We start from the raw sequence: 25,370 nt of genomic DNA on the forward strand, positions 1-25,370 counted from the left end.
AAACAACTTTTGTCTTAAAATATTTGATGAGGGTTGGGGGGCTGAGACCAGGGCAAATCTGTTCAAAGCATCTGTTAGCCCTGTTCTGTAGGACCCCATTCATGTCATGGGCTTTTCAAGACCTAAGATGGATTCATAGCCAGGCCACTTTTATTGTGTGTTTCTTCTAACCTTTCAGGTCAGCTTCCAATAGACAACTGGAAACGGATTGCCACGTGACCTTTGGGGTGCCAATGTTCTTCCATAAGGGTCTCAAGACCCTGGTAGTCGGTAAAAATCTTTGTTGGGAATCCCAGAGATGCAGAAAACAACCTACTACGACAGCTCGACGTTGTTTGGAGGCTATTCCTACCAGGGTGCTAATGGGTTTGGTTATGATGGCCCTCCACAGTCTTTCCAGCCTTCTTCTCACGTGGAGAATGACTACCAGAGGTCTGCCTGCTCGCTGCAGTCGCTTGGCAACGCTGCCCCACATGCAAAAAGTAAAGAGCTGAATGGGAGCTGCATGCGTCCAAGTTTGCCCCGGGAGCATCATCAAGCCCCACCTGTCTCGCCACCCCCAAACTCTGTCACCAACAGCAACAGTAGCAGCAGCAATAACCAGTCAGGGAGCAGTAAAACTGCCCCCAGCAAATCAAATCTCAGTTCCAATGCCACCCTCACCAAACAGATTTTCCCGTGGATGAAAGAATCGAGACAAAACTCCAAACAGAAAAACAGCTCCCCTAGCACAGGTACAACGTTCTGCTTTTGTAACCACCCACTTTCCGAAACAGCGAGGGAATGAAGTCACCGGCCTGAATGTGCTTGTCTGGAGGTGGAAAAAACACATGCATTGAGAATTCTACTACGGTTGTAGTAGCCAAGCCATTCAGTCTCCGTTCAGGCAAACCTCCCAGTGATTTCAATGGTAGTTTGGCCTGATTTGGCCCATTATGAAGATTTAGGTGGTGCACACTTGATGTAATTGTTTTGTAATCCATGCTTTGGTAGTAATATGCACCAAATAAATTGTGCATAGCTAAGGGTGGCTGAAGCATTGAATGCATTTAGATACTAATAAATCTATATGTATATCATTGCTGCATATCTATCAATATTAAAGAAATTCCATAGTGTATTACTTATTAATCATCAATAGATAGATAGATAGATAGATCACTATGGAGTTGTTCTAATATAATAATATATAGTAGCACATACATATCCATACACACGTCTGTTTATTATATATGTATGTGTATGTTTTAATATCGTATATGTGTTAAATATGCACATATATTCTATTAGTACAATGATATATATATGCATGTATAATAAAGGCATGTAACGCTGTGTGCAGTCATATATGTGACATGCACATCCACATTCACACAAAACACACACACACACACACACCGGCCTGTGTATAAAATACGCACTCATGAAAACACAAGACACGCATTGCTGGCACCCAGGGTTTTTATTAATTTGCTTTTCAAACACTGCCCCCTGCCAAATTTTATTTTCTCAAAATTATCTGTTGAAAATAATCGACTCCTAAATAAATGGCCCTGGCATCCTCTTCTGCATGACATGATCAAATTTTCATAAAGCAGGGGCAGCTCTGGAGAACAGAACTCTTAATAAATGACATGATTGCAGAGTGCAGACTAATGTGAAGTGGGGTGGGGGAGGAGGGGAGGCTCGAAGTCCGCGTGCCTGTTACAGGATTTATTAGGAAGCGGCACATTCAATTTCTGCATGTAAGTAATTATCTTTTATTTCATTTCGGCCGGCAGAAAGCTGCAGCGGCGACAGAAGCCCTCCGGGGTCTTCCGCCTCGAAAAGAGCCCGCACTGCCTACACGAGCGCGCAGCTGGTGGAGCTGGAGAAGGAGTTCCATTTCAACCGCTATCTCTGCAGGCCCCGCCGGGTGGAGATGGCCAATCTGCTCAACCTCAGCGAAAGGCAGATCAAGATCTGGTTCCAGAACCGGAGGATGAAGTACAAAAAAGATCAGAAGTCGAAAGGCATGGGGTCTTCTTCGGGGGGGCCCTCCCCCACCGGCAGCCCACCCCAGCCCATGCAATCGTCCGCAGGATTTATGAACGCCTTGCACACCATGACTAGTACCTACGATGCCCCATCACCTCCTTCCTTCAATAAACCCCACCAGAATGCCTATGCCATGTCAACTAACTACCAAAACCCCATCAAGGGATGCCCCTCCCAACAGAAGTATGCCAACACAGCGCCCGAGTACGACCCCCACGTTTTACAGGGCAATGGGGGCACTTATGGGACTCCCAATATGCAAGGCAGCCCGGTATACGTTGGAGGCAACTATGTGGATTCTATGCCTGCTTCTGGCCCCTCCCTTTATGGCCTCAATCACCTACCACACCACCAGTCTGCCAGCATGGACTACAACGGGGCTCCACAGATGCCAACCAGCCAGCCCCATGGACCATGTGAGACCCATCCAACCTACACAGACCTTTCCACGCACCACGCCTCTTCTCAGGGCAGAATCCAAGAGGCGCCCAAACTCACCCACCTGTAATAGGGTGGGGTGAGGGGGGGAGGGTAGTGGGCAGAACAGACTCGTGAGGAAGTTGTGGAGCTCTGAAATGGGGTAGTGAATCCGCAATGGGATTTGATTCAGAAACATTTGTGTTGAGCCCTTAAAATGTTTGGTTTGGTGGCCCGTCTGGTTAGCCCTCCACGTGGAGATTTCAAGCCTTTTCCAGGTTTTCATAAGCTAGTGTGTCACAACTTCTGATGATTAAGTATACAATCTGTATTTGAAAAATGCAGCTCTCAAATCTATCTATCTACACTATAGATAGTTTAAACGATAAACTATAGATAGATACGTCCCTCCGGATCCTTCAACACAAATGCTTTTGAACACATTTGGGGTAGTTTTATGGAAATCTAGCAAGATAGAAAACCAAAACAAACCGATCTATTTAAAGAAAGTACAAATAATCGCAAAGATTCCTTGTAGGTTGATAATGACAGCATATTGTCAACCCACCAAATCTATACAATTGGACTATCATGTATCAAAAGGTACATTTTTTTTATCCAAACAGATTCCCAGAAAACTACACCTTCCGAATCCCCCCTCCCACAAAGAATCTTACCTTTCCCCTTCCAGTCTAACTTTTGAGATGAACAACATCGTTTTTGCTAAGTAATATTCCCCACTCACCCCATTAGCTGAAAATATACATATCTGCCAACCTTTGGAAATATAAGCCCTTCTTCCTCCTCCTCTTTACACTCTCCCCAAATAGGTTTAAGAGTTGCAAAGATTCTGGGAATAAATTTCTGCAACAAAGCTGATTTTAAAAAAGAGAGAAAGAGAGAGAGGTCAAAGAGAGGAAGAGAAAGTTGACAGGTCTGGATATTTTTAACCTTTGCCTCTTATGAAGTGAAGTCTCCATTCGATCACACTACTTTTGTTTTTTGTTTTAGAATTCATTAACAAAAAAGCAATCTTAAGACTTAGAAATCCTACATTTTGTTCCTCCTCCTCTCTTGACTTGACGTGAAAACAGGGTATTTTTGAACAAACGGTATGTCCTGCAAATGAAGCCGAAGTGAATGGACCTTTGGTATTTGCTAATGCTTTCTTGTCTGGACATCTTTGTTGCACTTAGAGTTTACATTTAATGGGTATAAAACAACTTTGAAGGGCGTTCGTCCGACTCAATCGTGACGTCTTTCAATAGCTGTGTGTTCTGGTGAACATTCATATATATTTATTGGTTATAGCCAGTTTAAAATATTTTCCTTTTTTGTATTATTTATCCCCAACATTATGTATTTATATGAGAAGAAAAGAATCAAATTGTACTTTTTTAGTATTTACTTGTTATAAAGGACATTGTGTTTCCTTGTCATTGTACAACAAGCTTATTTTAGTTATTGTAATTTAGAGAGACCAGTAGTTTTATGTTACCCTCGTACTTATGAATAATGTAATTAGTTCTACTGGAGGCATGAGAGCAGAACCAGACTGTAATTGTATAGTCCTGAATTAGAAGAACTATAGCTAATCCCCTTCCCACATCACCCCTCCTTTTTTGGAGATCTTTCTTTGTTCTTATAGTAGTTATTTTATTTCCTTGCTTAAGGGTTGTCTGTTGAACAATTCTTGAATAAACTTTCTGTTATCAATTTTTATCTTGTCCAATTAGTCGGATTTAATAGCAAAAATAAAATAAAGACAAAGTAGTCAAAACACAAGTTTAAATATCCCAGAGACTACAGACAGATAGATGATCTGAGATGGATATCTATATTCTCTCCTCTATGGCTCACCCCTCAGGGTTATAATCCTATTTGTTTTACATCGCAGGTTATAAACAGTTGACACGTTCCTAGACTACAATATTTAATTAAAAAGTTAATAGCTAGTCTCCATTTTCCTCACCCCACCCCACCCATTCTCCCTTCGGAAGCCTATTTAAAATTCTCCCAAGCAGACTAAAGTTCATAGTCCTCTCCTTACAAAGAGAAGAGATCACGTGTCATCCGAACGAAACAGCCATTGGGCCTAAAAGGAAAACAAAGGAAAATGATTAATCACAAAAAGGCCAAGAGGAATTTTAATACCGAAGTGAAATTAAAAGCACTGAAGAATAAGAATAAGAATAAAACCTTGGTGCTGTGAGATGCTGTGATAGGGTTAAACTGCTAGTGAAAGATAAAGGGAGGGGGAAAGATGTGCAGCAGCAAAAGCAAATAAGATAATACAGTGGATACTTTGCCTTTTATGTTCCAAAGCCTTAAGAAAACTTATTTTATAAACCGTGTAGTTCAATAAAAGCTTGATGATGCTGGAAAAGGATACGAACGTCTGTCAAACAAATAATGCCCCATTTGTATTGCTGTAACACATAAGCCAGGCGAAAGCTCTGAGAGAGAACGTGATACTGAAATCCTGAAACTATGATTGAAAAAAAGGACGGAAAGGCACTGAATACTAACATCATTTTGATTGGAAACAATGGCTTAAATGTATTAATTAGCGCAGTGAATGTAAACTCTTCTTGATTAGACCACACACACACATTGCGTAGGTGTATGCCTAGCTGGCTGAATGAAGACTTTAAATTAGCAATGATTTTCAGTTCATTTTATCTTTGAATTCTTTTTAACAACTGGAGGGCCAGGGTAGTCATTATTGCCTTTGTGCAATAATAAATAAACAAAACAGAAAGGAAGAAGAAGAAACTTGTTTTTCTACATAGGGCTGCAACTGGATAATATTCACCCATGCAGGAAGCAACTTAACATTGGGTGATACTATAATTTAAAAGCATAAGAGCGTGGAAGCTTTGATTAGGATCAGATCAAACAACAATATTCAAGGTTTTGGTGGCTTCCCCCCAACCCCTGAATATAATTTTCTGGCTGATGTAACTGCATCGCAAATATAGTTCGATTTTGTATCACGAAATTTTCGGAACTAGTTTCAACGTAAAGTGAAAGAGAATCCAGCAACAGAACGAAAAACCAATGTCACATTTCATGGTTCAGACTGATGTCTTTTTTGTTTCCCCCCTCTGCAGCTCCCCATGTTCTCGGTTTTATTTTGCACATGACTGTATAAAGAAGACTTGTCTTTGCCTTTAAAAAAAAGTTTGCATTTGTCTTTCATGTTCACTATACATGTAAGGTATTGTTATTTAGAAAGAAAGAAAGAAAGAAAGTCTTTTCCCTTCAAGTAGGAAGGAAATTTAATATCTGATCACTCCATGTGAAATAAGGAGCAAAAAATGTTCCCCCAACAGGTTTTATGTCTGTAACCTTAGTGCTAGTAAAAAAAAATGAAAGAAAGAAGCTATAATCACTTTCCAAGTTATGTCAACATATCCCACGCCTCTTATAAACCAGTCTGTCTCCCAGGCAGTAGAGAATACTCTCCCGTTTTATTATTAAAACCAAGATTCAAATAAAACCTCTTTTAAATTGTTTTGATTTTGATCTCTGTTCTGATTTGTCAGTTGTTTATTGTTGGTTTACCTTTTTTTCCAGATCTCAGCAGAAATCTAATCACATAGATATGACATTTTTGGAAAAATACTCTTCCAAACTTTAAGTCCAAATCCGGGTTGCATCCATTTATTTTCCAACTGTTTTATTTTCCTCTCCTTTTTGCCGCTCTGCACTTCGGCTTGGCTGTAGATTTATGTGTTTCTCTTTAAATGCTTACCACCCACACGGATGCTTTAACTGACAAAAGTTTCTAAGCTTTACTGCCTGCATGAGTGCAGTTTGCCAGCCCTTCTTCCCTACAAGATGCGGGAAAATAGAGCTTGAACAAACAAACAAAAACCTTCTAACCTTTCAGAATTCCTTCTGATTTTTGTCTACTTTTTTACAGAATTTTTCGTTGCCCGATCTTTTTCATTTTGCTCTTCTGTAGGTAAAATTTTCGAATAATTCCTCTAATAACCCTAATAAAAGCCAAATTTATTTGGTAAATTGGTAAGCCCCAGCTGTCAAAAGGCTTTCGAACAAAAGATTGATGGTTTCTCTCTCTCTCTTTTTTTTTTTTTTTTTGGTTTATGTGAAGCTGCTGGCTTTAAAAGAAAAAAGCCTCACTGGGAAATGATTTTCAATTTAATTCATGTATTGTTTAAACTATTCAAATGGAACTGTTCAGCGAAAATAAATCTGATTTCAAAGATATGAATGACCTTCACATTTTTTTCCTCTTAAGCAAAGTTTAAAGAATTCTTTAAATCTCACTTGAGACTGGGAGATTGGGAATGCAATTTTTGAAAGGCAATTTAACAAACTGAGACTTTTCTAGTACATTTTTAATGCTTGCTTTGTGACTTCAGGTATCTAAAATGTTCTTAAGAACCCCAGCTGCCAAAAATAAACCTCTGAGTTAAACTGTCATACTAATTTTCAAATCAAACTTTTAAACACTTTTTTTTTAAAAATCCCAACTGCAGATATTTGTCAAGTCTGAAATTCCAGTTTGCCTTGTTGATTAGGCTGGGCCTTTCCTGGCTGTTCATGGAGACTGCCTCTCCCTTCGTTCAGTGAAGTTGTTTTCTATTCCGGATTTCAACCCGTTTAAAAAGATGAAGGGGTCCACTTCTTAATTGCGCCTGTCTTCCAGAATGTGCTAATCAGCCGCTCTATTCCCAAGCAGGGAAAGAGTTAAAAAGGCAAATCCTACCCTCATTTCCATCCTTCCCTTCCTTACAGGCATCTCCTCTTTTGCAAGATGTTGACCAACATATTGAAATGCCAGAGCCCAAGTCCTTCCAAGAGGCAGGAAAGGATGCTCCCTCAGTCCCTGTTTTATTTTAATCAATTAAAGAAAATAATGTTTTCTGTTTTCCAGCAGGCCCCGCCTGCCATTGGCCAAGGCTGGTCATGTGACCAGGAATTGGCTGCAGTTTCGCCCCAGTCTCCAGTTTAATAGAGCAAGGTCCCCATACGCCGGTATTATCAGCAATATAACAATTATAAAAGCCTGAGAATCATAATAATAACCATAACAGTAAAAATTGGGGCCCTAAGATTTCCTCCCTCCTCCTTCTCTTCTTCCCCTCCCTTTTCCACTGGGCCCTGGAAAAGCCATGAATTTTGAATTTGAGAGGGAGATCGGGTTTATAAATAGCCAGCCTTCGCTCGCAGAGTGCCTGACGTCCCTTCCCGCTGTCCTGGAGACATTTCAAACTTCATCAATCAAGGACTCGACATTAATTCCACCTCCTTTTGAGCAAACCATCCTCAGCCTGAATCCTTGTTCCAGCAACCAGCCGACACCAAGCAGCCAAAAACGAGCAACTCATGGCCTGGTCCAGCAGCGCCCAATCCAGCTTGGCCCTTTGGCTGCAGAATTCCCCTGGATGAAAGAGAAGAAATCAAGCAAGAAAGCAACTCAGACTTCATCCTCCTCTTCCTCTTCGCCATCCTCTTCCTCCTGCCCGGGATCTGCAGCTGGATCTCCCGCAGGTTGGTACAATGCAGGGCTGAAGGGGTGTTTATTGGGATTGGAGAGGATTCAAATAATAAACATGTTGGGCATCCTTTCGGGCCCCCTCCCCTCCCTCCCTGAAACGGTATTACGCAATAAAACACACCGCAGCGATATGCAGCCTTATTTTGGTGTGTCCCCCCCCACCCCGGCCGTGCAGATCGAAGAGGAAATCGTCGCTGGTTCTGCAAATCTTTCCGAGGGAATCAGCCTACAGCCGTTTGAATTGGAACCAAAATCTAACCTGGCCAGGGGGCGATTTTCCTGCGATTCTCGCATGCCTAGAAATGGGGTTTTTTTTTATTATTATTTTATTTTGTTTTTCTTTTTTTTTACAGCCTGCTGGCGGGGGAAAAAAATAAATAAAAGATTTGCTGGCGCTTTTGTGTATGTGGCTAGGGTGGAGGAGGGGAAAGAGAGAGAATCTGCCTCTCCAGTATCCATTAGGAAAACGAAGAAAGAAAAAAAGCCACAGATAGCAAAATAACGCCACATCCCTTTAGAAGCGTTCTCATTACAATTAACTTTCCAGAAAGAGCGGTTTTATTTTTTTTTTCCGGGGGCCCAAAGGCCAGAACCTTTCTCTGTGTGTTGTTGTTGTTTTTAAAAAAAGAAGCAGCAGCAGCAGCATTATTCAGGTAAATTATTTCACAACGGTGGTTTCCCGGAATCATTTGGGTCCCCCATCCCCACCCCAAGGGTCTGGAGTTTCCAAACTGTTGGCAAAAAATTGACAAGGGGAAGAAAATTTCCCCTGCCTTGGCGGGGGGGCGGGAAGGGGCAGGGATTTTTTTTCTTTGTGGCCATGGGGGGGGGGGGATTAGGGGAGTGAAACATTTTCTTTCCTTCGAGGGTAGGGGCCATGAGGGTGATTGGGGAAGATGGCGTTTAAATTCTGTTTTCTCCTGGAGCAGTTTAAATTCTGCCCCTTCGTTGGCTCCTGGCACCGTCCCCCCCCCCGCCCGGAATGGGAAGCTAAGGGATGCAGCTTGTTCCAACCCTCTTTCTCTCTCTCTTTCCCCCCCTTTCCATGTGCGGCGGCGTGTGTGTTCCGAAGACACCCAGGGGCTCCCGGAGAACAGCGCGGGCGGCTCCCGGCGCCTCCGGACCGCCTACACCAACACCCAGCTGCTGGAGCTGGAGAAGGAATTCCACTTCAACAAATACCTCTGCAGGCCGCGCCGGGTGGAGATCGCGGCGCTGCTGGACCTGACCGAAAGGCAGGTCAAGGTGTGGTTCCAGAACCGCCGGATGAAGCACAAGAGGCAGACCCAGCACCAAGAGCCCTCGGACGGGGACCTGGGCTACCCCAACCTGGACGAGGGCAGCGACGAGGCGGACGAGAGCTCCCCGTTCGGCCCAGCCCTGGAGACCCCCTGCCCTTTTCAAACCAAAAACCAGGAGCCGCCCAGCGCTCAGCCGCTGCTCTCAGAGCCCCAGAGCCCCGGCTACCCCACGCCCACGGCAGAGCCGGGGTCCACAATGGAGCAGAGCCGGGCAGCGGACTCAGCGGACAATGCCTTCCCGGAGAGGCCGGAGTCTCCTTTGTTGCCAGATCTGAGCATCTTCGCGGCCGATTCCAGCCTCCCGGGCTCCCTGCAGAGTCCGGTCCACTTCTCGGAGGAAGACATGGACTTTTTTACCAGCACGCTGTGTACCATAGACCTGCAGCATCTGAATTTCCAGTAACGAGCCCTACCCGTTCGATCTGCCTTGGCCGTGTCGTCCCCTCCACGCACACTTCCACCAGCTCCCCCCAGCCCCCCATTTTGCACGAGAACGTTTCTACCATATAGCCACGTAATTTCTCATTGCCCCTTCTCTCCCCCCCCCCCTTTAAAATCCGTTCTAATGTGGAAGCTAGATCATAGGAATGACCCACCCTTTAAATAGTTATTCCCATAGTCTCAAATAAAAGGATCCTGCGTGTTTATTAAATTCGGGTCTTTAATTATAGTTTGATCCTTTCTTTCTTATTTATTTATAAGCAACAAAAGACAGACGGACAAACGACACCCCAGGCACCCATGAGAAAATTGCAGCCCGGAGAGAAAACATTTGTAAATCCTTCAAGTGACTTCCTCAGGAATCCGAACGAAACTTTTAGATTTCTTAATAAAAATAAATAATAATAATAATAAAAAAAAAACCCAGGGGAATTTTGTTTCCTCTTTTTAAGTTTTAGATGTAGACTATTTATTCAAATCCTTTAATAGTAAATGGCAAATTATTTATTGTACATTATTTTCATAGATTAAATAAATGTCTTTATAAAATTAAAACCACGTGTAAACATTTTTATATCTGGTCTTTAAGAAAATTGTTCATTTCCCCCTTAAATTATAACCTTCACTTTCTTGCTTCGCAGCTCTCTGGTGTTTTTATTCTCTTTTCTAGGCTGGGCGGGTAAGAAGAAATGTGAGCTCAGAAATAACATTTTTTTTTTCCATAAAAAGCTGGTTGCCAATCAGGAATATTGTATTTATTAAACTTTTTGGTTCGATTTCCCGGCGTTAGTTTTTTCAAAGAATAAAGCAAAGCAAGACATGTGCTTCGACTTTTAACATTGATGTTATTCATTTTTTTAAAAACCCATTACATTTCTACCCTTCGAGCAAAAATCTCGTGAGATACAATTCGACTGAAGTAAAACATAACTTCAAAAATCCAGAAGTTTAAAATTTCAGCCCTACACGACTTTTTTTTTTTTTTTTTTTTTTTTTTTTGTACACCCACCCGGCCCTGCTCAGAGCACACGCTCGGCCCCCGGGGTTTAGGTGCGTTTGCTGTTTAGAAGCTTGCTGTAAATATTTTCAGTCTCCACTGAGTGTTAGCATCTTCGCATTGACAACCCAGAAAGACAAAAGGCAGCTTCTTGGCTTTCCCAGTCCTCCATTTCTCACCCCTTGAAGCAAAAAATTACCAATTAAAAATGTCCCGTGCTACACAAGCGGGGGGGGGGGGAGGCAATAAACACCGTCTAGATTCAAGAAATCCTCCATGTTGCATCCTGACTACCATGGATTTGGCCAGCAGTTAATGGTATACAGGGAAGAAGGGGGGGGGGGACATTACATTTAAAGGTGGGGGATTCAGCGGTGGGGAGGGAGGGGGAGCCCAGCCCAGAGAAATGGAACTAATAAATCGGTGCTGATTTCCATAGCAATTTGTGCTGCTCTGTCCCGGTTCACGTGTCCTTTCAGGAACGCTTTCTTCCAACATGTAATTTTAAACACAAAACTCATATATCAAAGCGGGGTGGGGGCTTGTTATGAATGAAAAGGGGTCAGCGGAGGAATCAATCGCTGTGACACACAAAAATAAATCATATTACGTCTTTGCTAAGTCATTGGTGTTTCCCCAGACACGGCAGAAATTTGGGAGGCGTTCAAGTCGAGTTTGGGTGAAAGTAGCATTGAAACAGAGGAGGTTGGGTGGGGGGGGGAGGCGTGGGAGTGGGGAGGGGGAATAGAAGGGGGCTCTTCTTTCTTCCATGGCAGCTTAAAATGGCGCAGGAGTCTGTGGCCAGACAAGGAAACCAGGCAGCCATGATAGAAGCTGCATTTATACTGAGCAATTTCTTAAGGGTTGGGGGGGATGGGAGTCTCCCAGGTAAATAATACTTTCTTTCCACGCAGCGGTACTCTAGCTATGTTAAGTGAGAAGGGTTCTCACACTTCGGTAATTTAAGGTTTGATTCACAAAGATACAACAAAGAGGGAACGTCCTGCCCAGCACTGATCGGTGGCTATTTTCGGAGAAGGTTTAAGATTTTGCATGCAACTCTCCTTTTCCTACCAGAATTCACACGTGAGAAGGGTGAGGTATTATTGTCACCCCCCAGAACTTTTGGGGGGGGGTGGGAGGTGAAGAACTTCAGATTGAGTCAACCTTCAAACAGCTGGGTGAAAAAAGACACAGGTTTTGAAACTGCTGTTGGAAAGTCAGGGATATTTCTGTCCGTTGTAGCCGGGCATTCTGCTTTTAAACCCACGTAGAAATATTGATAGTCTTTCATTTTCCGGAACAAATGCGCAGATACATTTTTTAAAATGAAATAAAATAAAATAAATAAAAAAGCTGCTGCTATTTTACTTCGGGCCTGCAAATGTTTCTATTGAACATCGAAATATATCGTAATTCGAATAATCCGCTCGCATCTTCTTACGCTACAAATGCATGCACATAAAAACACCGACCCTAAAAGCAGCACCGTGAGCATCCTATTCCAGAAGTCAATCATTTCCCCCTTCCCCCAGCCCCAGTGTGTGCATTCCTCTTCTACTAACCACTCCTGTCCGCTCTGAATGTCCTGGAGTCCCGAAAGAACGTGTCTTTCCCAAAGTACCACAGAAAGCTATTCATTATCTTTAAGTTTATTTAATATCTCGAGCTTCTGGAACACACTCAAGTACAGTGCTGGCACTGCCAGACGCTGTTTATCAAAGGGCCATTTGTTCCAGTGCCTCACAGATTCCCCCCCTCCCCACTGCAACCCTGAATACAATTTCGCAGGGGATTATTAAGGAATCAGATAGTTGTACCTAGTCAGTTTCAGCCGAGCCTACGAAGGGAGTAAAAATGGACGCGTCCAACACATAAATACCCTCTTTTTTTTTTTTTTTTTTAATATTAAAAACAATTGCGCGCACAGGCAAGCAAGCGCGCGCACTTTCCCCCATTTGCTCAGCCATTTTCAGTGCAGGAGGTAACACGTTTCTCTGGACCTTTATGTGCCCTTTCCCCATTTGCCTCTCAAGAGAAGGCTGCTCCTTCATGCAATAGGGCAATCCCCGAGCAACTCAGTCCTTCAGCTGGGTTTTTTTCCTCTTTTGGGAGGAGGCTGGACTAAAGGACATCTGCAGGAACCCTTAATCCTGAGGGAGAGTCGGTCTCTCCCCAGGGTTACGTTTTTGTGGTGGCTGCTGTTCTTCCCAATACACACCCGGGAGGAGGAGATGCAGGGCTGAGGAGGAGAGAAGGCAGTTCTACAAGCTCGCCAATGTAAATACTGACACCTTATCAATACAAATCTCTAACAAGGGCCCTTCTACAGATCATAATGACTTCTCAAAGTTGCTGCAGGTCTAGAAAACATGCCAGTCACAGTTACAAATCAATTCCACACCCGCGGAAAGTGACTTAATAAATGGACCCTCACCAGTTATTATCCTCGCTCACAACCACCCTTCTTATTTGTCCTAATTAGCAAGACTGAAATGTCGGAGGAAAGAGGGGGAATATTCAATAAAATCTAAGTTATTGAATGACTTCAAGACTTCATCATTAGTTCAGCCATTCTTTGCCTTCTTCAAAATGTCAAACAAGTGGGGAATGTATTTTTGAAACCTTACCCTTCTGTTCTCTGCAACTGGAGGGCATCTATTAAGCAAATTCAGCCCCTGATCGTTGTCAAAACACTGCAATTGACTGGCGATTATTAACCTAGAAATATGCAAATGGAATGCGCTAACACGTGTTGTAACGATGCTAAAGTCATATTTATCTTGCGCTGATCTAGGCTGGAGATATGTTTGGCAAAGAGCTACGTGAAGCCTTAAGCTAGCGATTATGGAAAGGCCAGGGAAGGGACGCTCCTGGAAACAAAATATGGACTCGACTGCGCGTCCCAGGACGCGGTTAGGTGCAGCCACAAGTTGAACACAGTGGGAGAAAAACCACCTTATACTGGGGAATGACCCCTGACTTCCTCTGAGTGGTTGATACCAGAATCTGAACAAAGCCTAGAAAATCTCTCCTCACCCCATCAACTTCTGTCCTGTTTAGTGTAGATAGAATCTCTCTCAAAATACCTATGTCATTATGCATCTAATATTCGTATACACCCCAGTACCAATCGGTTGTTACGCTGCCCCCCAGCCTTGGACTAGCTCCGGTCTAAGGGGCTAGAACGAGTTGATGAGCCCTGATAATGTTCCATCTTCCTTCACCTTGGGCTAGAGAAGAAGCGCTTCCGCCGCTATCTCCTTGCAATCATATAGGCAATGCCGCATTATTGTTAATTGCATCGGCAGTATCTCACATCTCCATTTCTTCTTCTCCACTGTGTCACGGTAACACAGGAATAAACCACCGGGGTTGGCCCACGGCTCCAATAGTTTAAACCCCGCGCGCCCCTAGCAGTCAGTAACCAGGAAAATCCCTTCGCACAGCTGCAGCGTTTTCATGTCATGCACCCTTATAACAAACCCAAACGCAGCCTTATCGCCTGCTCCTTCCTCTCTTTGACGCTCTCCTACAAGACCATGACAATATTTAGTTTAATGAAAGGAGATCCAGCTAATTTGATTCTGATCCAAACACACGCTTTAAAGTAATGATGTGAAAAGGCGAGTAATCCCTGTTGAATCTGTCCCGCAATTTTGAATGGATCCATTATTATCATACCCCCCCCGACCCCCCAGGGAAATATCCTGATTGTAGGTCTGGTTTCAAGAGAAACAAGCTCATAGGATCCTGTTCTTCAAGATGCTAAGTGTTGATGTAAATCGAATTGAAATCAAGGGGTGTTGTTCACGAATAGCACCCATCAGCATGTAGCCTGTTGGAATCGGATTGTGATGCCCTTAATCCTGTTGAGTATTAGTTTACGTCTAGAGTAGTCGCATTGATTTACATGTGAGTTCTGTTCAAGGGCAAATTGGCCTCCCCTTACTCACACTGAGGTCCAGCCGAAGGGATTAATTCATAGTGTGAGGAAGCGCTCGCCAATGAGTGTAGGGGCTGCACAATTATTAATTATTATTATTATTAAAGTCTCCCTATACTATAACAATTATGATTGTAGTATTACCTAGGGACTCCACTGTGCTGGGCGCTGTACAAACACGTAGTAAAATGCCATATGCTCCTTCCTCCAAGAGCTTACAACTTAACCAGACGAGGGTGGGAGGGGAAACAAAGGGAGGGAGATAGGAAGTGACTCCCCAAAGGTCATCCCGAAGGTCATTGGCAGAGGAGAGAATAGAAGATCTCCCGAGTCCCAGTTCTGTTCTCTAACCGGACCACAATCGAGTCCGGAAGGAGGCATGGCTCAGCCTGAGTATTTGACTCTGGTCCACAGGTTGTAAATAGAAACCCCTGACCCAGACAGGTATCCACCCCTGGTCACTTAACTCGCCTGCAGCTGGGAAGTTTCAAAGGCACCTGTTTAGACCCCCATGCAATTCCATTTTGGGCAGCAGTCCAGAGTCCAGGGATTTTCAGTTATGAAGGCTAGCAACAAAATATTAACCAACAGAACAGGAGCAAATAACTAAGGGAAAGAGCTTTTCAGCAGCATGGCTGGACATCTTTTCTGGCCAGGGAAATACACGCACATGTACCTCGGACTCAGCGCTTCCGCTCAGTAAATCCTTGATCCTCATATCAACAATGGGAGCGATCGTCAAGTTTTCAAGTCTAACCGTAGGCAAGTCAAGTTAGGCACCTGCATACAAGTTGGGCCCTCCCCCTCAGGAATGCTGAGCACCTGTAACTCCCATCAGCTTCCAGAGGTGGTGCATGTTCCTAGCATCTTTGAAAATCATGCCGTTTGCATGTAGGTACCTGAGCGTCCTGCGTGGCCCCCCCCCCCCCCACGACAGGCCATCAGACGTATCACTACCTAGGGCCTCAATATGAAAGAGGCATCACTGCAAAAAGAAAATCTGCCGCTCCACACCTTACCGTGCGGCTCGATCCACTTCAGGTGAAATTGGAGTCGCTGCACGGCACTAGTCATAGGGAAGGAGCAGAAGATGAGCATGGGTTCCTAGGCCTAGCTTCAGGCTCCTAGGGCCGAATTATCTGCTGGGGAAAACAAGCGAAGCTACAGTGACTTCGTGGCATTTTTGTCCATTTACCTCTGCAGAACCGCTACAAGGAAATACGAGCGAGCAGAAGGGAGTTACACCACCCCGACCAGGATCTCTCTTGAAATCCCCTTGTCTGAATTAAAACCCAGCGCTACACTTGTTGCTTTATAGAGCACCACAGAGAAGAATTAAAATGATCTTATTCTTCCACGCGGAGGTTGCAGGTCACATCCTGGTATATATTTTTAACTGGGAGGGTAAGTAACCCCTGGCGGTTGTGTCGGATTCTCTCCATCACTGGCAATTGTTATATCAGGATGGGATTTTTTTAAAGATAGTCTGTAGCTCCAAACCGAGTCATTTTGCGGGACGTGCTGTGGCCTGGGTTATAGGGGAAGTCGGACTAGACACCACAACGGTTCTTTCTGGTCTTGGGATCTATGGAGAGTGGTGCTCAGAGGTTTTCTCCCACGTTTCTTTGGATCAAAGCCTCGGAAGTGGTTTTTCTCTCTCCACCCCCTTCCTTTTTGGACCCAAATATCACAAACAGAGGAGGTGATGTAAAATTCACTGACAAAAACACCTACTTTTTTTTTTAAAGGTCAAATCAAATATTTTCGTCGCGATGTCTGAAAGCCCAAAATCGTCAGCGATGTCACTTATACATCAGATCGTGGAGAAGCCCGACGTGACGTTTCCCGGGGGCGGGGAAACAAACGTCCTCTGCTAACCTTTAGATTGAGCTTCAAAGCAAAGCGTCCCAAGTCTCTGTCTGAGTGTCCTGGGACCTTGGGAACGTTTAACTTTCCATGGCAGGTCCCCTTTCAAATGGACACTTTTAACAGACCCAGTCCAGTTCCGTTAAGATCTTGCAACAACAGACTTTGTTGTAGATTCGTTCTTTCTTTTTCGTCCTTTCCCAGTATCAAATGTGTCAACCAAACTGTTTAGAACCAAGACATCTCTCCAGAAAGGGCGTGAAAACCCCTTTTCCTATCAACACACCAGTACGTTCCCCAGGACCCCTTTTCCGTGCCCAAACGGGGGAGATCTACTGTTAGAAAAGGTTTCTTGAAAGAATTTCCAGAAAGGCTGGGACAGGATAGGGATGGCCGGGGAGAACTAAGTGGTTCTCTCTGGCTGGGTCCTTTCCTACACCGGGACTGTGCAGCAGCTTCTGAGGTTGTTTACAGCAAGAGGAACTAAGCACGTGAATAATCACCCCTGAACTGTCTGCTCTAGGAACTCCGCGCATTTTCCTGCGCGCACGTAGTGTCATGTTGCGCAGTTAGGTGCGTTGCCAGTGTGGTTTTGCCGGGATGTGTGCGATACGGGGCGTGCCCTCCACTGAAGAATTCTGCCTTGCTCACTGCCGGAGATTGGGGTGTGCTGAGGGCAACCCCCCCAATACCTGTCTCCTCAAATAAAGTCTAGATTTAGGATTAGTCATTAGCCCCTGAAAAATAAGACGCCTGCAGGCCCGGATTAATAAATTAGGAGCACAGAATCCAGCTCAGGAAAAAAAGATTCTCCTCTGTGGGATATTAAATACTTAAAGGGGGATAATAAAGAGGATCGAAATCAGGAAAAAGGACGGGGGTCTAGGCCAGACACTAACACACTCTTTCCTGTCACTGCCTCGAATATCGGTGGAGCAACCGACACACCATTCTCCTGGTCAGTTTAGAGTCTTTCCCCACCAATAGAAGAATGAAAACTGCCCCTCCCCCTTCCTCAAAAATCCCGTTCTTTTTTGGGGGGGATGGAGGGGGAGGATGGAGGGGGTTGTTTTAATCCCATCAACTGAAAGACAGCAGTATCTGAGAGTTTTTGTCGGCTGTTGTGCTTTAGGGGATAGGAGTAATTACAGAGGCGACTGCAGCACTAAATACACGAGTGAAAACGAAGCAATAAATACAATTAAAGGGTAATGACTAATTAAATATTGGGGGGGAAAGAAAAGGGAGGGAAAGACCAGAGATTTGATGGAATAAACCACCTTGTCTCATTGCTTCCCATTAATGGGATCCCATTATTCGGTTGTTTCAGAACATTGGGCGTCCCTTCTATCTAGAAGAAACTCTCACAGTCTGAACCGCAGCCACCAAAGATTGTGTGTGGGTTTGTTTAGTTACCAATAATCGATGTCTGTCTCCTTTCTCTGAAGGGCCCTGTGCTGAGGGAGACGCCTTCATCTTCTCTACTGGGGTAAATCATGGAAAGTAACATGCCAAATAATAACAATCATAATAAAGGAGCTGAGGGGCCGCAAGTCGCATAGGAAGTCATGGAGGCGGTTTGGAAATCCCCATTCGGTCACTGCACGTGATCCGTTTACTTCGATTTGGAGTGGAAACGCAGGCACGCCTGCCATTTGGTGTAAAGCAGCAAGTCCCTTTTTGCTCTGAGCGGGGATGAGATTTTGGTACGTGTGCGCGGAATAGCACCTTCCTCCACCAGTCAATGCGCTGGGGTCACACGTGAAGTTGGAAGGGTGCCACGAAACTGGAGTCACAGCACCAAGAGCTGGCCCGTGGGAAGGTGCTTTTCACCAGAGCAACCACAATACAAGCTTATCCCAGGGATATTTTCACCCAAGCGCCTTTGATCCCGCCACTACCCCAGAAATCTACCCGGCACGTTGTGAATACTTGGCACATGGGTTCCAAAAAGCAGATCAGAAGAAAGCGAAGAGCTGCATCTTTATGGGGGTGACGGTGCCTAGGGTAACAGACTGGAGCAGATGGCGAGCGGCCATGGAGTTCCAAAGGAGGGGGTGGGGGAGAAAGGAGGATGCCATCCTCTTTGTCTTAAAGAAAATACCCCCCCCACACACACACACACACACTACCACCACCCCATCACCTCACCTCCTTTGCCTTGATTGGAGAATAACCTCCACAAGGAAAGACTGGAAGAAGAGCCCCTGCCAGAATGGCTTCAGCTCTGATCCCAGTCAATTATCTTTCCTTTCGCTATTACATTCACCTTTGCTGAAGGAGCAAGAATTTGGGTTGATTCAAATGAAATGCTTTCTCTTGTCTCCAGGGCCGGAAGTGGTCTTACTATAAACAACCGTAGCTTAACCGCGCTAAGAAGGCATTTTAATGTCTTAGCTTATCCTGACATCACAACCAAAATCCTAGGGATGGGAACACCGACTACAGTCTGTCTTCCCCCCGCCCCCCCCCCCCCACATGACTGCAATAATGAGCAATCTTGGAAATCTTGAAGCAATCTTGGAAACTCCAGAAAGTTTCTATCTTCTAAATGAAATAAAACATCCTCTAGTTTAGCGCTGGAATGGGAAGATGATTGAAAATGATCAGAGCAATACTACACAACCGGTTCAGTGATGGAATACATAGATTCTTTTTTTTTTAATCCAGGAGTGATATATTTTAAGTATTATTTCAATATAACATATTCATTTCCTCTCACTCACTCCCGAAATAAGTGCCGTGGAATATCGAAAACCACTTCGGGATTCAAGTTAAAAAACGCATTTCGTTGACAAGAATAACGTGATAATTGCCTTGAGTTTTGATTAGTTTGCGTATGTGTTATTCAAAAGTGGGATGCTCTAAATACCACAAAACATGGTAACTCAAAGAATAAACACGCCTTGACTAATACCTTATTATGAATAGTGTTCACAAACAAAAATCAGGTAGTGTAGGAGACTTTTCAGATGTTTAACTGACTAAAACATACAATTTATCTTTGGAGGCTTTAAAGGAAAAGGGATCCTGCTCTGGTCAAATCTATCCCCTTTTCTTAACAAATGTTGCCAAAAGTGTTGCATCCGTCAAACCTCTGGACTAAAGAACTTGTATATGTGTCTTAAAGTGAACTTTTGGCCTAAAAACTCCTGATTCTTCTTAAGGGCTGAGTAACCAGTAAATATCCTGACAAGTAACAAATGACTGTGGGCGTCATATTGTTAAATGCTCTTGTCTCCCATGTGCTAACAAGTAAATAAAGGTTGCCTACCTATGTTTCCATTATATTAACAGTGGAGTGGTAAGTCTGACTTCAGTTTTTTTCTCTTTGTACATACACACAAGTTGGACAAGAAGACCTTAATATAATAGTTGAATCAGAAACACATCAACCTACGTTTGTAACTGAAAAAAATCATCTTAAAATCCTGGCATTTATTAGATGCTTCAAAAAGAAACATCTTGTTTTCTATGATAGATTAGATAGATAGATAGATAGATAGATAGATAGATAGAGATCATTTTCAGTTCCATTCTTCATTTTACTATACTGTCTACTATGGTGTTTCTCCAACAAAAGACATTCTGTCTTTCAAACTTTATTTCATCAGCTCATTAGAATATTGATTGAATTAAATAGCCGTTACCCATATTAGTTCGAGACACACAGCTAGTGATTTTCGTTTGGTCTTTTTGGTTTTGTTTAGGGTTTTGTTTTTTGTTTGTTTGGATGGTTTTTTTTAGCATTTTCATCCAAAAAAAAAAAAAAAAAAAACCTCCAAACACGTTCATGCCAACTTGCAAAGAAAGTTATAAAATGAAGAACAGAGTATATTTAGAGTTGAAAAAAGTAGTGAGACGTCCCTACCTCTCTCTCTCTCTCTTTCTCTTTCTCAGATGCAACTGGGATTGGGAAAAACCTTTTGAGTTGGGGGGGAAAGTTCTGATGAAATTGGCTACATCTTAGAACTTGGGGACCTTTTTAACACTTAAAACAGTCTTGAATAATTCTCTCTCCCCCTCCCCCCACCCCACCTCCCTTCTCTTTTTTAAAGTCTTTGAGGAAAGATTTTGACATATACGTGTTGTTATCAGATTGATGGGCAGGGTTTGATTGAAGTCCCTTTGTCATGCAAATGTCAGGGGCTTGATGGATGAGCGCAGATCTCTGACAAACTTCAGGAGGTCTTTGCTCATTGGATTCGGGGCGAACCACGTGGTTCCGCCCCCCTACGATCCCTCCCCCCCCCCTTTCGGAAGGCTCTGGGGGTTCGAGGGCGAGCGGTCCATGGCTGGAAGTTTTACAGCTTTGACATACTACCTAAAGGTTGTAGGGCAGGCGAAATCCCCCCCAAAGCAGGTTGACCCTCCTCCATCAGTGGCAGACGGACAATACTAGGATGAACTCCTTCTTAGAGTATGCAATTTGTAACCGTGGGACGAGCGCCTACTCACCCAAGGGCTACCATCCTTTAGAGCAAGGGACAGCCTCCTTTCCTGCTTGCTCAGGTACTCCCACCCGTGACACTTGTCATGGAGACGGACGGTTTGGAGGGGCCGGGAGCGCCCCCGTGCCAAACCACCTCGCCCCGCCGAACCCCGGCTACCACCACCCCCCACCCCCTGCAGGGCTCGGCACCCCCTTCTCTGGCTCGGCCTCAGCGGGATACCCAGCCCCAACGTGCAGCCCCAGCTACGGGCCCCCCCAGCTCTACCTCGGCCAGCAGGAAGCGGAGGGCCTGTATTTCCAGGCAGCAGGGCACTCCGCCACCGCCGGAGCTAACCTCGGCTCGGTACCCGAGGTCTACTGCACCGCAGTGTCAGCGGCTGGACAGTACCAACCGCACCCATACGGCCAGGAGCAGCCGGGTTACTTGCAGGGGGTTTACAGCCCCCTCTCGTTAAGCCAGGACAAGGATCCGCCCTGCCCAGCTGAGCTCTGCCCCGCCACGCAAACCTTCGACTGGATGAAAGTGAAAAGGAACCCGCCCAAAACAGGTGAGTCGGACAAGCCGGCGGGCCTTTTCTTTTAAAGGCGGTGTGTGTGCGGGGCGAGAGGGGAATCTTGTGTTCTGAAGTGCGTCCCCTGGAAGGAAAGGACGGGTGGGCTGGGGGAGAAAGTGTGTACCCCCCCACCCCCCAAAGTCACAAGGAAGGAGGTAAACAGCTCAAGGTAGTGGAAACTGCACTTTCTGCTGGATTTCTGTGCAGGCCCGGAGCGATTGAACACTTGTCTGAAATAGGAAACGAGCCTGGCTTCCTGCCCCGCCACAGCTTTCCTTTCCACTCCCCTATTGTTCCGCTTCCTTCCCCCGGAATCCCCCTTAGATCCCAACCTCCTTCCTTCCTCCCTCCACCACCCACCTTTCCAGTTCCAGGGAAGCTTTCAGTGAACTGAGAAACAGTGACTGGGAAAGGGGACTCTCTGGAAGAGAGCAGGCTTTGCTCTCACCTCAGGGCAGCTTTTCCGGGGCTGCTGGGACCCGTGCAGGTATAGAGAGCACGGGGGTCCCCTCCAGTGGATGGAGCTAATGGCGAGAAGCTGGGCAAGATGCTGAAGTGATGGATGGCTGGCTGGAGAGAGGGGGCGAGCCTGGCTTATCATGTGTCAACCCTCCCCGTGGCTTTAACGAATTGCTGCTTTTCTGCTGCTTCCTCTGTGTCTCTGTTTGCTCGTTAACAGCTAAAGTGTCTGAATACGGCCCGGTCGGCCAGCCCAACGCCATCAGGACCAACTTCACCACCAAGCAGCTGACGGAGCTGGAGAAGGAGTTTCACTTTAATAAGTACCTCACCCGGGCCAGGCGAGTGGAAATCGCAGCCACCTTGGAACTCAACGAAACCCAGGTGAAGATCTGGTTCCAAAACCGGAGGATGAAGCAGAAAAAGAGGGAGAAGGAAGGCCTGGCCCCTGCTGCCGCCACCCGAGCTGCTAAGGAAGTGAGCGAAGCCTCGGACCAGTCCAATTTCACCTCACCTGAGGCCTCTCCCAACTCCGTTTCCTCCTGAAACTGTTCCTTAAAGGCGCAGGACGAATAAGGCGCAGAGAGGCGTTTGCTCCTTGCCAACACCCCCCCCCCCCCCGCACATGCACTCCCATCCTTGCACGCACACACTCGACTGCGCCCAAGCTGACCCACCCCCCTCTGCTGACTGTTGCCCTGTGGGCAGAGTGGTTTAAAGAGCTGTGAGGGTAACGCGCCCGCTTGCATTTCTCTGTCGTCCTCTCTTAATTTATGAGACCGTGCTGTGAGAATGTGTCGCTCCGAAGGCGTGGCTGTGGCTTTAACATCCATTCCTGGCAATAGCCATTTCTTTGTCTCGGGGACTGTTCCACCGAAAACTTGGGAAGTACACTTTCAACCGCAGCAACTTTTGAAACGAATTGAATTATTCCCATTCAGAAGAAGAAGAAGGAAAAAAAAAAAAAACCCCAACCGTGCAAATGACTTTTGGCTGTGAGAATTCGGGGCTTGGCGTCATTTTTTTGATTTCGTGTCTTTTCTTCCCACAGGATTGTAAAAAGTTTTCCCCACCCCCCTTTTTTTTAAAAAGAAACTGTGTATATCTTGGAGTGAGAGCTACCGTATTAACAAGCCAGAGGCCTTTGAGAAAAGAACACGAACCCTTCCCCCGTCACGTTGCACTATGGCTGCTTCACAGAGCTTCACAGGCTGTTCAAACGCTTCCTTTTTCATTTGAAATGTAGTTTGCATGCTGCCAACCACCCACAAATCAGTTAGGGAAAGTCTGACCTCAGGGAGTGTGACTGTTTAACGCAACCAGGCTGCAGAGCGGAACTTGGAAGATATTGGATCGCTCAGTTACACTGATGGATGAAAACGACATTTATTGTGTGTTTTGATAGCCTTAACTCTGAAAGGAAAGTAGCATGCCCTTCCCCCAGCTTTCTCAGCCCGATCAAAACGCTATTTAACTATGGACACCCCAGTGTAATTATTCCCCCCCCCCCCTACAAACTTTGGCATAGAACAACATTAAGAATGTGGACACTTTTTTTTTTAATTGTTGAAGGAGAAAATAACAGCGAAAACACCCAGCATTTTCCTGGGAATTCCCTCCTCCACCTCTGTGTTTTGACATGAAACTACCTCAGTCTAATAAAGTTTAATTTTTCATAGTCTGGTCCTCTTGCTGGTTAACGACGTGGAAATAGCTCACTTCCAACCAGGAGGCTGAGCGTGATGGGGAGGCGTGGAGTGGGTTGGGGAGGGGGAAGGTGGAAAGGTTTCTTCATGAGGCTAAATCTCCCCAGCCACAGGCCCGATCCTGCTTCCTTCTAGAGCACTGTCACCCCTCCCATCGGCGGGAAGAGATGCAGGATTGGGCCCAGTAGACACGGGACCGCTGCTGAGGGGCCCAAGTTAAGGCAAGTGCGTTGGAGAAACTGCAAAGCGGAGCGCTTCGGGTTCCGTGGAGACGTCTGGCATCAAGCAAGCGGTTTGTCCCCTGGTCAGAGTTAGAGTCATTGATAATAAACAACAACCACTTGTATCTAATCAGTGAACGATCCTTAAAAGGAATAGGGCCGTGTCCTTTGATAAAACTCTAATCCAAGCAGACAGCCTTCAGGAACCAAACCCATGCTCTTGAAATAGAAGCAGCGACTGGAATGAATTGGGGGAGGGGGGGCGGGAATACTCATATTTAAATAAAGGGGCGTCTAGATCATCGAAAACGTTCTTTAAAGCGGAGCCGGTGGAAGGCGAGGGGATAAAGTCGAGCGGGATGCCCCCCCTTCCCCCATCAGCCCTCCCCTGCCTGCACCGAAAGAGAAACGATTGCTCTTCAGATTAAAAGCAGCCTGGTTCCCGTCGGCTCCAATGCCAGGATCGGACACTTTATTCTATAACCTGGATACTTTGGAGGATGAGGAGTTGGGGGAGGGGGAAAGGGACCTTTAACTCTGACCTTTTTACCTCGAAACGCCTCTGGGATTTCTAAACAAGTAAACAGAGAGGCTGCCAGGAGAATCTATTGTCCCGGCCTCAGTGAAATTTGCAAACCCTCTTTGGGGGGGGAGGGGGGAAAGCACTCACCAAAGTACCTGTTGTAAATTACATGTATGGATTTGCCTGTATCGATGTCTAAACGCTACTCCACACTGTTTTAAAGAATTTTGCCCAAATCATCTGAACGTCCCAAGGCAACGCAGAAAATGCCTCTTCCCCGGCCGTGCACTCAACCTATCCTGCCCCTTTCCAGCAGGAGCGTAGGAAATCCATATTTTATTGGCTCAAAAAAAAAAAAAAGTTTTCGGAGGTGCAGGTAGTGTAGAGATAGGACTGGAAGAACAAATACATTCGTTTAAACGAGCAGGCTTTTTACTAGAGTAGAGTAATAACTTGTATATCATCCCCTTCGACAAGGAAGGAAGAAAGAAAGAAAGAAAGAAAGGAAGAAAGGAAGGAAGGAAGGAAGCAAGCTGGATTGCTTTGATTATCCATTTGATTGAAGGAAAGTTTCTCTGAAAGTGTCTCATTAAAGCAGGATCTTTCTCGTCATAAAGTTCGGGCATTTCCACTAGGGAGAGTTCCCCCGATTCTGTCTCTAGACCTGGCATCTGTTTCTAATCGAAGATGTAATGGGATGAGTCCCATTTGCCCCCAGGCTGACAGGTGAGAATTGACGTTAGCCTTTTCCACTGACTCGGAGTTTGGTGAGCTCGGGTGGGATGGGTCCTGTCCAGAAGAAGCCGAGCAGAAGGGACAGAAGGTTACCGATGTGTCAGGATGTCGGGAACAACAAAAGCCTAGAAACCTCACATTTAAAACTCAAAGGGAGACCCCGGAAGAGTCCGCAGCGCCAGTG

General features: G+C 45.3%; 3 protein-coding genes across 3 annotated transcripts; all 3 read left to right on the top strand.

Moving 5' to 3' along the window:
• The first annotated feature begins 287 nt into the window (after nt 1–287).
• Nucleotides 288–6,653, top strand: HOXB3 (homeobox B3). Its single transcript, XM_067541114.1, has 2 exons — nt 288–734; nt 1,782–6,653. The coding sequence occupies exons 1-2, from the start codon at nt 299–301 to the stop codon at nt 2,543–2,545; spliced, it is 1,200 nt and encodes a 399-aa protein (XP_067397215.1). The 5' UTR covers nt 288–298; the 3' UTR covers nt 2,546–6,653.
• An 824-nt stretch (nt 6,654–7,477) lies between these two features.
• On the top strand, nt 7,478–10,302 carry HOXB2 (homeobox B2). Its single transcript, XM_067540904.1, has 2 exons — nt 7,478–7,977; nt 9,057–10,302. Exons 1-2 carry the CDS (start codon nt 7,599–7,601, stop codon nt 9,686–9,688), a joined length of 1,011 nt encoding a protein of 336 aa, XP_067397005.1. The 5' UTR covers nt 7,478–7,598; the 3' UTR covers nt 9,689–10,302.
• Nucleotides 10,303–20,826: 10,524 nt separating this feature from the next.
• HOXB1 (homeobox B1) lies at nt 20,827–23,681 on the top strand. The gene is given in 3 exon segments (XM_067540905.1): nt 20,827–20,886; nt 20,888–21,536; nt 22,222–23,681. Coding segments are annotated over 3 exon segments (1,035 nt in total). The 3' UTR covers nt 22,548–23,681.
• Nucleotides 23,682–25,370: the final 1,689 nt, after the last annotated feature.

This window comes from Emydura macquarii, unplaced genomic scaffold (assembly GCF_026122565.2).
Source record: "Emydura macquarii macquarii isolate MOO-44397 ecotype Brisbane River unplaced genomic scaffold, CSIRO-AGI_Emac_v2 contig_629, whole genome shotgun sequence".
NCBI lineage: Eukaryota > Metazoa > Chordata > Testudines > Chelidae > Emydura > Emydura macquarii.